General features: G+C 45.5%; 1 protein-coding gene across 2 annotated transcripts in view; it reads left to right on the top strand.

Annotated features, from left to right (window-relative positions):
• CUBN (cubilin) overlaps positions 1–12,215 on the top strand; it is a 697,556-nt gene that overhangs the window by 502,335 nt on the left and 183,006 nt on the right. For both annotated transcript variants that reach the window (XM_030199596.1, XM_030199602.1), the window contains exon 40: positions 9,652–9,849. In XM_030199596.1, coding sequence (XP_030055456.1) covers positions 9,652–9,849 — 198 coding nt within the window. The remainder of the gene's footprint in view (positions 1–9,651; positions 9,850–12,215) is intronic.

Here is a 12,215-nt window from a genome sequence, read left to right on the forward strand (position 1 = left end):
ACACAGTGCAAATAGGGGAATTAATGTCACTAAGAAAGGAAATGTGTATGTGACACCCTTCCCTTTATAAAAGACCATGTGTCTAATATAGTTAAACACTAGCAAGACAGAGTAAAAAAAAAAAAAAGACACCAAAAACAAAAAAACAAACTTGGATCGAGGAACATCACTTTGGGACAAGTTAAGACACACACTATAAGCAAGAAGTTTTTGGCTTCATTGGTTTCAGTTGATGGTACTACATTTTGCTGGCTTCTGCCTATCCTGTCAGCCTTCCATGTGACACAAATAAGAATTAGGTGGCACACAGAGCTCCAAAAGGTAATGGGAAAAGGAGGCAGTTACATGAAAGAACAATTGTAAGTCACTAAGACACGGGGAGCGGCATTTTAGAAAGGACATTCAAATTGGAAATTTCAAGACATCTGAACAGGATCTGCCAATGCTGAGCCTGTTTTAAAATACATGATGATATGGATGTCTATGTGATGACTACGTGCAGGAGGAATGTCCATTTTAGATAAAAAATCCAAAATATGGATATGGACAACTGGCATATGATCATGTATGTTGTGAAATAGTAACATAGATATTCATATTGACCCAAGCTGTCAATGAACTTGGTATGACAGCTAGTGCATGGATCTGTACCCCGAACTACCTGTCATGACTGCCAAGTGCTGCAGCATTTACTGCCACCTCAAGAGGGGGTAATAGGTGCAGTGGCACTATCAGCAAACCATTAACATAGCTGCCCTCCTTTCCACCCATCCTGTTTCAAATCCTCCTTCTGACCCCCTCCCCAAAGAGTTCTAAATCCTCCAACTGACTCTCCCCCCAAGAGTTCCAAATCCTTTTCATGATCCCTCCACCAGTTGCAAATACCCCCCTGATCTCTCTCCATGAGGCCTGATCCCCCTCTGACCCCGCCATGAGTTTCAACCTCCCCTGGACACAACACCTACAGGCCCTAGAGCCTTAACCTCCACTGCGCTCCAACCTTTCTGAGACCTACCCAGGATGTTCCTCGTTGCAGAAATTGGATAGCAATAATACCTCTCTACTGCTGCTTGGGATGGCACCATTATCCAAAATGGTGCCTTTGCTTCCTAACAGGAGTGTTGGGGGGAGGAGAGGGCACTTAGGGGCAACAGCTGTTTTATTTTATTGATTGATTTAATATATCAGCACAGCTAGGGTTGTAAAGAAGTATATTTCTGTCAGGGGTTTGGAACTCATGAGGGGAGTTGGAGGGGAATTTGGAACTGGGGGAGGGGTTAGGAGAAGGATTTGGAACTCTTGGGGGCATGCTCCCTGCATTTACTGCCTCGGCTTTGCATTTACCCTGTATTATGTTTTGCTGTTTTCATAGAGTAAGTGTAAACACTTACTGGTCTTTCCAGAAGGGGCCCTCTCGGTGTCCTAGGTAGCAGGTCTAACACCACATGCCCCTCTTTTAGGACATAGGCGTTTATTCCACTTCTGAATGGAGAATGAACATATACATTTTAAGCCTACCCGAGTCCCACCCAAAACATGCCCAGACCACATCCCCTTGCCATGGCCGTCGAGAGACAAAGCGGGCTCAGGGCAAAAAATCTTAAGGGTCTCGCTGCTGCCACAGCCCCCCTCCCCCCCTCTACAGCAGCAAATGAGAGATAGTGCTCTGCTGGCCACAGGTCCTTCTTCCTGCTATGTCCCACCTCCTGTGAAGTAACGTCCTGTTTCTGAATAGGCAGAATGTGGCAGGAAGAAGGACTCAGATGGCAGAGCAGCCTCTTTCGATCACCGGTGCCGATAGCTGGGCATGGGGAATCTTGCCCTCCCCTGCGGCCCTCCCCCTTGCTAGATGCACATTCTTCAGTTTTTTTTTTTTTGGAAAATATGTTTATTGAGGAACAGGACAATCACATGCGACACATTACCTTAAAAGTCATAACCTTTCCATACAGAGTTACATATGTACATCAAACTCTAGACAGCGTAAAACTATGCGTAGTCTGTGCTGCATATGAGCATCCAGAGATAACCAATTAACAGTACATGTGTCCTATCCACCTTAATTTATTTATTTATCTCCCTCCCCCCCCCCCCCCCGTCCACCTTAATTTATTTATTTATCTCCCTCCCCCCCGTCCACTAATGTTTATCCCTTCCCTCCCCCCCCCCCCCCCCCCCCCCCCCCGGAGCAAATCAAGAGCGAGAATGCAATACTGTGTAGAACTTCCATAAAGAGCTATACGCCTGGACACTTCTATGTCCAGAGGATTGAGTTCTCTCTTTCTCCCAGCTAGCCATCTGTGCCATCTTTGCCCTCCAATTATGTATTGTTGGTGGTTCCTCAGCTTACCTTTCTTACCAACATAAATGCCACACACACAAAGCGCACCTGAGAAGGGGACAACCCCTGTGCTTTTAAAGCTGCCTCATCTCCCAGTAGCAACACGTTATAGGACCATTCCATGGGGATATCTAACATCTGCTCCAAGTCCTTCAGCACATCCTCCCAAAATGTATGCAACTTAGTGCATTCTAAGAAAGTATGCACAAGAGTACCCACTCCCCGTTTACAGCGCACGCACCTACTATCTTCCCAAAGACCCATTTTTTGCCCATTTTCCCTAGTAATAAACGCACCATGTAGCAACTTGTACTGCATTTCTTGTAGGGGAACACTGGGCATTACCTTAAATGCCCCTAGAAAACATGCTGAAAGCGTGTCTACTGTTACCTCCTCTCCCAGCTGCTCCCTCACCAAGTCGCTAAGCCTGCCAAGAAGGGTGCTTTTCTCTGTTCTCTTCCCACTGCATACCACACAGCCAACTTGTTAGCCTCCTGGAGAACCTGACAAAAAATTGTATCTAGCTGAGAGAAGGTTTGGCCACATGTCCTCTTGGGAGTCAACATATGCATATCAAACTCTAGACAGCGTAAAACTATGCGTAGTCTGTGCTGCATATGAGCATCCAGAGATAACCAATTAACAGTACATGTGTCCTATCCACCTTAATTTATTTATCTCCCTCCCCCCCCCCGTCCACTAATGTTTATCCCTTCCCTCTCCCCCCCCCCCCTCCTGGAGCAAATCAAGAGCGAGAATGCAATACTGTGTATAACTTTCATAAAGAGCTATAAGCCTGGACACTTTTATGTCCAGAGGATTGAGTTCTCTCTTTCTCCCAGCTAGCCATTTGTGCCATCTTTGCCCTCCAATTATGTATTGTTGGTGGTTCCTCAGCTTACCTTTCTTACCAACATAAATGCCACACACACAAAGCACACCTGAGAAGGGGACAACCCCTGTGCTTTTAAAGCTGCCTCATCTCCCAGTAGCAACACTTTATAGGACCATTCCATGGGGATATCTAACATCTGCTCCAAGTCCTTCAGCACATCCTCCCAAAATGTATGCAACTTAGTGCATTCTAAGAAAGTATGCACAAGAGTACCCACTCCCCGTTTACAGCGCACGCACCTACTATCTTCCCAAAGACCCATTTTCTGCCCCTTTTCCCTAGTAATAAACGCACCATGTAGCAACTTGTACTGCATTTCTTGTAGGGGAACACTGGGCATTACCTTAAATGCCCCTAGAAAACATGCTGAAAGCGTGTCTACTGTTACCTCCTCTCCCAGCTGCTCCCCCACCAAGTCGCTAAGCCCGCCAAGAAGGGTGCTTTTCTCTGTTCTCTTCCCACTGCATACCACACAGCCAACTTGTTAGCCTCCTGGGGAACCTGACAAAAAATTGTATCTAGCTGAGAGAAGGTTGGGCCACATGTCCTCTTGGGAGTCAACGTCCCACAATAGTGCCTCCATTGCAAAAAGGGCATAAAATCTGTCTGCACCAAACTCCATTTCTCCTGCGCTTGTTTAAAGGAAGGAAGTGCTGCCCCCTCAGTCCCTTTAAATTGTCCCACATATCTACATCCTTTACACTCCCAGATCCGAAAACGTGTCGCCCCTTGACCTGCAGGAAACTCAGGATTGTCCACCGCTGCCAAGAAAGGAGAGGCCCCCGTCGCCCCCCCAACCCCTCTCTCCACCACACCCATGCACGCCTCAGTGGGCGAAGCATTGGTCCCATACTCCCTCCCCCTCTCGCAAGCAGCTGCAGCAAATTAAAAGCCGAATGGAAAGACCGTCCCACCTCCCAGATAAATTTTGGTGCAAATTGCACTGCTCCAGTATGCATCTCGTGAATCCACCGTAATAAAGTAGCCACATTGTACAGTCTAAGGTCTGGTAAATTTAGCCCTCCCCTGTCCCTAGGCTGCGTAAGTTTTGTCCATCCAATTCTAGCCCTGCATCCCGCCCAGAGAAAGGTCCCTATAAATCCCTTATAATATACTTCATCACGCTTCATAATCCACAAGGGCAGCATCTGCATCGGATGCAACAACTTCGGCAGCATTACCATTTTGACCAGTGCCACTCTGCCGAGCAAGGAGAGCGGCAACTCCTGCCACTTATGGCATAACGCTTTCAGACTGTTTAACTTATCCTGGATGTTACGACGATATATAACTCTTAAATCCCTATGTAAATACACCCCTAAATACTTTAATGTACCCGAAGACCATGCAAACGGAAATGAATCCAGCTGCTGGCACGCACACGGCGATGAAACAGCCAAAGCTTCCGATTTATCAAAATTAATCCTTAAACCTGAGAAGGAACCAAATTGCAAGAACAAAGCTATGAGATTGGGAACTGACATGACAGTCTTGTCCAAGTATATAAGCATGTCATTTGCAAACAAGTTGATTTTAAACTCCTGCGACCCCACCCGAATACCCTTCACTTGATTAGTCTGTCTTATTTTGACCGCAAAGGGCTCCAACAACAATACAAATAGCAGTGGCGATAGCGGGCATCCTTGCCTGGTACCTCTTTCTAATCCAAAAGCCGTGGACAGCGCTCCATTGATTAGTATCTGCGCCGTAGGTCTTTTGTACAAAGCTCTAATACCACCCAAAAAGTCCCCCATAATTCCAAATTGTGGAAGCACCCAAAACAAGTAGTCCCACAAAATCTTATCGAATGCTTTCTCTGCATCCAGACTGGTGATAATAGCATCCCCTGGTACTCCTCCCAAGCTCTGCAACACCGTTAAGGCCCGAATGACATTGGACGATGCACATCTGCCTGGCACAAAACCCGCCTGATCCATGTGTACTAAAGCAGGTAAGACCTTTCCCAGTCTATAAGCCATAATGCTTGCAAAAAGCTTTATGTCCTGGTTAAGTAAGGATATTGGATGATAGGAGCCCAGCAGCTCTTCATCTCTCCCAGGCTTGGGGAGTACTACAATATAGGTGTGCGTCAAGTCTCGCCCTGCCTCACCCGCCTTACATAAATGGTGACACAACTCTTGAAAGGGAGGACTAACCTTTAGACCTAAAATTTTATAAAACTCCGGCCCCAGTCCATCCGGCCCCGGCGCCTTTGCCAACTTCAGACGCTTGATCGCCTGCCCCACCTCTGCCCCCGTAACCGGAGCATTCAAAGCCTCTCGCTGATCCTGCGATACCTGTGGGAGAGTCAGGTCCTGAAAGAAGGCTTCTCTTTTGTCTCTGTCCATCTCACCTTTATCATACAATGCTTGGTAAAATTTCACAAACTCATTCTGGATGCCTTCTACTGATGTTACTGTTTTCCCATCCCCCGATCTGATCTTAGTAATGATCTTCTTAGCCCCTCTGGACCTAACCAAAGCTGCCATTAATTTCCCTGCTTTGTTTCCCCACCTATACAAATTATATTTATACATTTGAGTATCTTGGGATGCTCTGGAATTTAAGAGATCATTAATCTGCCTGCGGGTATCCAGATATTCACGCTTCGCCTCTTCATCTCTGGTATTAATATGGGTCCCCTCAGGTGCTGAAATTTACTCGATAAAGTGACCAGTTTATGCTCTCTTTCATTATGAGTTTTTGCCACATATGCCACGATATGTCCCCACATAACTGCTTTTCCCGCCTCCCAGTAATTAATAGGGCTCACTGATGCGGGGTCATTCTCTAACAAATAATTGTCCCACATTTTCAACAAAAAAGAGCGAAATTCCAGATCTAAATATAATGTGGGGTTCATACGCCACATCCGTGCCTCTCCTCCCTGCTGCCATCGTACATCCACCCAAACCAAACAGTGGTCTGAGACTGCGCCATCCACAATATCCGTCGCAACCACCCGCGAGAGAAAAGAAGGATCCAGCAGCAGATAATCAAGCTTTGCATATACATCGTGTACATGGGAATAGAAAGTGTATTCACAGGATTCCTGATGCAGGACCCGCCATATATCTAACAATCCTAACTCACGCATTAAAAAGTTTACCCCCTTGTCTTGCCATGCTGGTGGTCGTGGTTTCGCTGGTTTGCAGTCAATTAAAGAATCCACCGATATATTGAAATCCCCTCCTACCACGAATTGATAGCCACTAACGGACACCAACTGGGCAAGCAAACCAGAAAAAAATGAATGAGAATATATGTTTGGTGCATAAACAGAGCAAAGGGCGGCCCTTTGGCTCGCTACCTCCCCCAGCCAGATAACATACCTGCCCCCTGGGTCCTGGATTAATTTATGCATGCAGACATGGTGCTTTTTATGAAATAAAATAGCAACTCCCCGCTGCCTACTATTGAAGGAGGCAGAGACCAAATCCCCCACCCATCCCCGTTTTAACTTTCGGTGTTCCACCTGCAAGAGATGTGTCTCCTGTAAAAATAAGACATCTATTTTCATTTTAGAGCAATAGGACAAAATCTTAGTGCGCTTTATAGGAGAGTGTATTCCATCAACATTCAAAGATCCAGTCCTCAAATTACTCATAGTGTAAAGACAGTTTAGACAGCAAGCAGCAACATTTCATCTCTGAGGTGAAGTCCCAGCTCACCACCTCTTCCCTCACTCCAACCCTCATTTATACATCCTTTGCACATTTTTCCAATGTCAGCTTGTCTAGCTCCAGGAGTCTTATTCCCACCCTTCCCTTCGCCACTGCATAACCCTCCCTGCTCCCGCCCCCTCTCCCCCTTCCCCCCCTACTGGAAACACATCCACTGAGTACCAAATACTTACCTCTTGCACACACCCCTCCCCCTGCCCCCTCCAACCACCCCGCCAAACAAACATACTAAATCTCTACCCCTCCTTCCCCCTGTACTGTTCAATACAACTATCCCCATCCAAAGAAACTGCTCCCCCCACTACATAGCCCCCCTTCCCGCCCCTTCTCATTACCAGCTCTGAAACAACTTGTATGGTCACTCTTGACTCTCTGAACTTTAGTTATCTTCAAATTACGCGGCTGTAGCGTGCTCTAACGACAACTTCACCTCAGCCCTTCCTCCTACGCATTTGTAGCAGGGAACAATACTATTTCTACATATAGAAACGTATATATATATATATAAGAAAAAAAAGAACATCAACTTTTTCCCTTTTCTTTCTTTATTCGTTTTCCCTGCAACACCTTCCCTCTGAACAGTAGAGAGGTTCGTGGTATATCTAAGAACTCCCATAACTCCTTACATCCCCCCTACTGTGCCCCCATGCTGCTATAGCAAGACAAATCTCTCTCCCATCATTTTAACTTCAAATTGGGCACACATAAAGGCACATACAGGTAAATTACCTACAAGAACAGTGCTCTGATATGCAAATAAATCCCTGAGCCATCCCACTTACAAACTTCTTATCCACCCTATTCTTAATGCAGATGTAGCACAGAAACTGTGCCAGTGTCTTTCACTTTTACTATTCAAGCCCCACAGAAACTTGCAAGATCTGTCTCACAGCAGTCCGAATACTGTCTTATGTCCCAGCTCTTGCACCATGAGGCCCCACAAATGCTGCTCGTGCTCTTCCTTCTTAGGTCTCTCCTTCACTCTCGTGGAGCTCCTCAGACACCACTGAACACCTACTCAAAAAGAAAACAAACATGTCCCAGATCCCGCTGGCCATCCGCTGCAATTAACATTATGGCACAGCACTTCAAAAGGTCTTATCTTCCTTCTCCACTCAGACAACTATTGCAATTGTTCTGTGAAGGACCACAGTTCTTCCGGCTTCTCCATGAATAGCACAGTCCCTTCATGTAACACTCGTACTCGAGCTGTATATTGCAATGAAATCTTTACTCCTTTATTAAAGAGTTGGGAGCAATACGGAGACAATCTTTTATGGCGCTCAGCCACCCCGGGCGAAAAATCTTGAAACAACAGAACACCTGCTCCGTTGTAGACCACGGTCCGCCTCTGCCGAAACTTCACCATTAGCATTGCCTTCTCCGCGTAGTTAAGGATACGGGCGATCACTGGTCTCGGTCTGGTACTCTGTTCCTTCAGGGCTCCAACTCTATGCACTCTCTCAGCACACATCCTCTGACCTTCTACTTCCATATCTAGCTCCTTGGGCAGCCATGTTTCCACCAGCTCCCACAATTCTTTTTCTTTCACGCTCTCAGGCACCCCCACCAGCCGTATGTAGTTCCTTCTGCTCCGGTTTTCATGGTCCTCAACTCTCTCCTCGAGCACCTTACATCGTTTCTCCAGTGCCGCCACTTGAGAGCTCATGCCGAGTACCAGATCCTCCTAGTTCGATATCCTTTCTTCCGCATGCTGTATTCTGTTTCCCTGTGTAGTAATGTTTTCCTTTAAATCTTCCAGGGAAGCATGGAAAGCCGACAATTTGTCGTCCAGAACCACTGCCATGTGCTTCATAATTTGCTTTATTGCCGCCTCCTGTAAGGCAATTACCGGCGGAGCCTGCTGCGAGGACTCCCCCGTGGAAGCTGGTCCAGTCGCCATCTTGGCCATGTGTTGCGCTCCGCGAGTCTTCTTTATTCGCGGGGTCCTAGCTGGCATGCCCGTATCACCTCTTTTACTCTCTGCCACAGCCACTTAAGCTGCTTAAACAGTTCCAGAGATCGTCTGCAACAATTATTAATAACTATTTATAACATTAGCCGGGGCTAGAAGCAGATAAATAGCAGTTTTACTAGCAGAAGCAGGGAGAGCAGCAAGAAGACGTCCGCTCAGGAACCAGCCATCACGTGACCCCCCAGATGCACATTCTTCAGTTGTAGATGTTCATATCTTGCCTTTGTAAAATCGGGATTTAGACGTCCATGCACAGTGCCAGTTTATGAATGTTTAAAACTCCAACAGTGCTTCTAAATAATTCACAGTATTACAGTTATTTTTATTATGGTTGACTAGGCTGTAAGCTCCACAGGGTCTGTCTCTTATGGTTATCTGTACAGTTTCATGTATATATAGTAGTGCTGTAGAATTGCTATGTAGTAGTCAGAAAGCGACCAAATAACACAGCTCTTCTTAATTTTCATTGGTTTAACTTTTCTGCCTCACATGTCCAAGATCTTTTCAGTAGCTTTCTTTTGTAAATTCCCTGTTGGGGGCAATGTTTGTTCCATCTCCTTACGGAGTGGCAGGTCTCACAGATGGTTAATGAGGATTGTATAAAACTGTTACTGATGCTCTGTTTTGGTTTTCTTGGCATCTTCCACAGATTGTATAGTAAACAAAATCTCAGAAGGCCACATAAGAATCTGTACAAGTCTATAATGGCCCAGTAGCTGATAAACTTTTTCAATCTGATTTATCTTTGTTTTGATAGGTGCTTGTGGTGGTGTTCTAATGACAGGGGAAACTCCTTCATTCCTCTTCTCACCGAACTGGCCTCATGCCTACAGCAATCGTGTTGAGTGTACATGGCTGATTAGAGCACCAGAATCCACGGTAGAGTTCAACATTCTGGCCCTGGATATTGAGTCTCACAGCTCATGCAGCAATGACAAACTCATTATCAGAGATGGTAAGAAAATTATGCCAGACCTAGAAGGGGGTTTGTTAAAAAAAAAAATGCCTCCAAGTCCTTTCAAAGAAGTTAAGAAGAAAGTCTAATTTTCAACATCGGAGGAATAGCCTGCTTGATTCCCATTTTGGCTCCCTATGACCCTGGGCAAATCAATTAACCCTTCATTGCCATAGGTACAAAAACCTAGATTGTGAGCCCATAAGGACAAAATACCTTTATGTAAACTGCTTTGGTTTTGCCACAGAAAGGTGGTACATCAAGAATCTATAAACATGTAAGTTTAGAGTTGTTTGTTCATGGAAGTTTTATTCTTTCCTACTGTACATCTTGATGTGGTGAATGGCAAAGTAATTTATGGTCAAATAAATTACTGTAAACTTCACTATAAGTTAAGATAAAAATGTTTTCTGCAAAGCTTTTTTGGCGGTTCATTGGAATTATCTATTACTTTTGGAAGAGTTTGGTACAATCTGCTGTGGATTGAAATGTCTTTTAAAGGACGATTTGGAACACATTTTTTGCACTCTAAAGAATACTGGTTTGATGCCTGAGGCAGGTGCCCCTTTGTGCCGAAACAGGGCCCATGTCCGGTACATTTCATTGAAGATTGTACCATTGTTCCAGCCTTGGAGGCCCTTTTGTGCTCTTTTGTTGTCCTGTTCTGCAAAGCTGAACAGGTTCCCATTGACTAGATTCTTTCCAGTTGTTAAAAATAAAGCCCCCTATGTTGCTGCTTCAATATCTGTTGAGTGCACTCAGACACAGAAAGGGCCACAAAATCTGGCCCTTCCCACAGAATTTGCTGGTTGCTGTGAAATCACTATAGGAGGCCAGGGACAAGGTGTAACTGCTGTAATGCTGGCACTCGATGGCCAAGGGGAAAAGGTACAGGGAGTGGACCAAGCTGCACAAGAAACAGCAACAACCATTACCGGCATCTCAGGTAGAGTCTGATATGGTGCAAAAAGCTGGAGGCTTTGGTGGAACTAGAACTCTGCAGGTAGATACAATGGCAGAACAACCAAGCTTGAGGTGAGCTGCTTCTATCTTCAGTTTTCATGCCAGACCCTGTCCTGTCAGTACCCCTTGTGTAGCAAAGCTGCCACCCTGCAGGAGATGCTGAGCCTTCACTGGGCCACCTGCTTCTGCCACAGGAGTTCTCTATTCCTAAGTGAGAGAAGAACACCAGCAATCCATTCTCAACCCCATATGCAGAGGAAGGACAGCAGCAATAGCAGCTCAGGCTGCATCCTGCTCCTCTGCTGCCCAAGGTCTGCCTTCTACTTTGAACCACAGCTATGCAGTATCCTGCACAGTTTAAAGCAGCAGTCAGGCCTGGGTGGCTAAGGAATTGGACACCATTTGGTTCACTTTTTTCCTATATTAGTGTGTAATGAAATCAGAGGAATGAAGAAGGGCTGGAGTAGTGAATGATGGCTTGGATGGGTGCATGTGTTGTTAGACAGGCTTATGGGTATGAGAAAAGGAGTTCAAGGATGTGAGAAGAAGGGTGGAGGACACAGGTGTGTGAAAGGGGAGTCTGTGTGAATTTTTAGAAAAAAGGCCTTGGGATGTATGAAAAAGAAGCTAAGGGAATTGGGATGTGTGAATGAAAGACCTGGAGCATCAGGAGATGTATGTATGAGGAACTAGGAATAATGTGAGTTTGTACATTTATGCATATGTGTTGAAACTTGAAATGAAAGAGGGCATCAGAATGAAGAAAGGAGAGAAAGAGAACCAGGGTAGGATAAGTCAGAGAGGGACATGAGAATGTGAGAAGAAGCAGGGCAGAAATCAGGAAAATGACACCTCCCTCCCTGGATACAACCCAAGAACCCCAAACCACTAGCTCTCCTCTGTGGATCACCTCACATAAGATTCTAGAATCATAATCTTCACTCCCTGTCCTTGAGGACTACCGATGGGTTGTGCTTTCAGACCACCCTAATAAATATGCATGAGAGAGATGTGCATACCATTTTATGTAAATCTCTCTCTTGCATATTCATTAGGGATATCTTGAAAACCTGACCCATTATTGGCCCTTGATGACCGGGGAATGAAGACCAAGATCCAGAAATCTCCCTCTGGATCCCCCTCAAGATCTCAGAACCTCTCTACACTCTTCTTCTCCATCCTAATATTCTTTCACTTCTCATTTCTGGTCTTTCCTCCTCCTTCTTTCTGTATCCCCTATTCTCCCTCTCTCTCTCTCTCTCTCTCTCTCTCTCTCTTCTTATCTCTAAGATATCTTCCTCTCCTACCCTACATTAATTCCTAAGTGTTCCTACCCATAGAATTTCCAAAATACCAAAATAAATTATTCAAATGCCAAATAGGGTTGCAAAACGAGACTATGG

This window comes from Microcaecilia unicolor, chromosome 1 (assembly GCF_901765095.1).
Source record: "Microcaecilia unicolor chromosome 1, aMicUni1.1, whole genome shotgun sequence".
Lineage (NCBI taxonomy): Eukaryota > Metazoa > Chordata > Amphibia > Gymnophiona > Siphonopidae > Microcaecilia > Microcaecilia unicolor.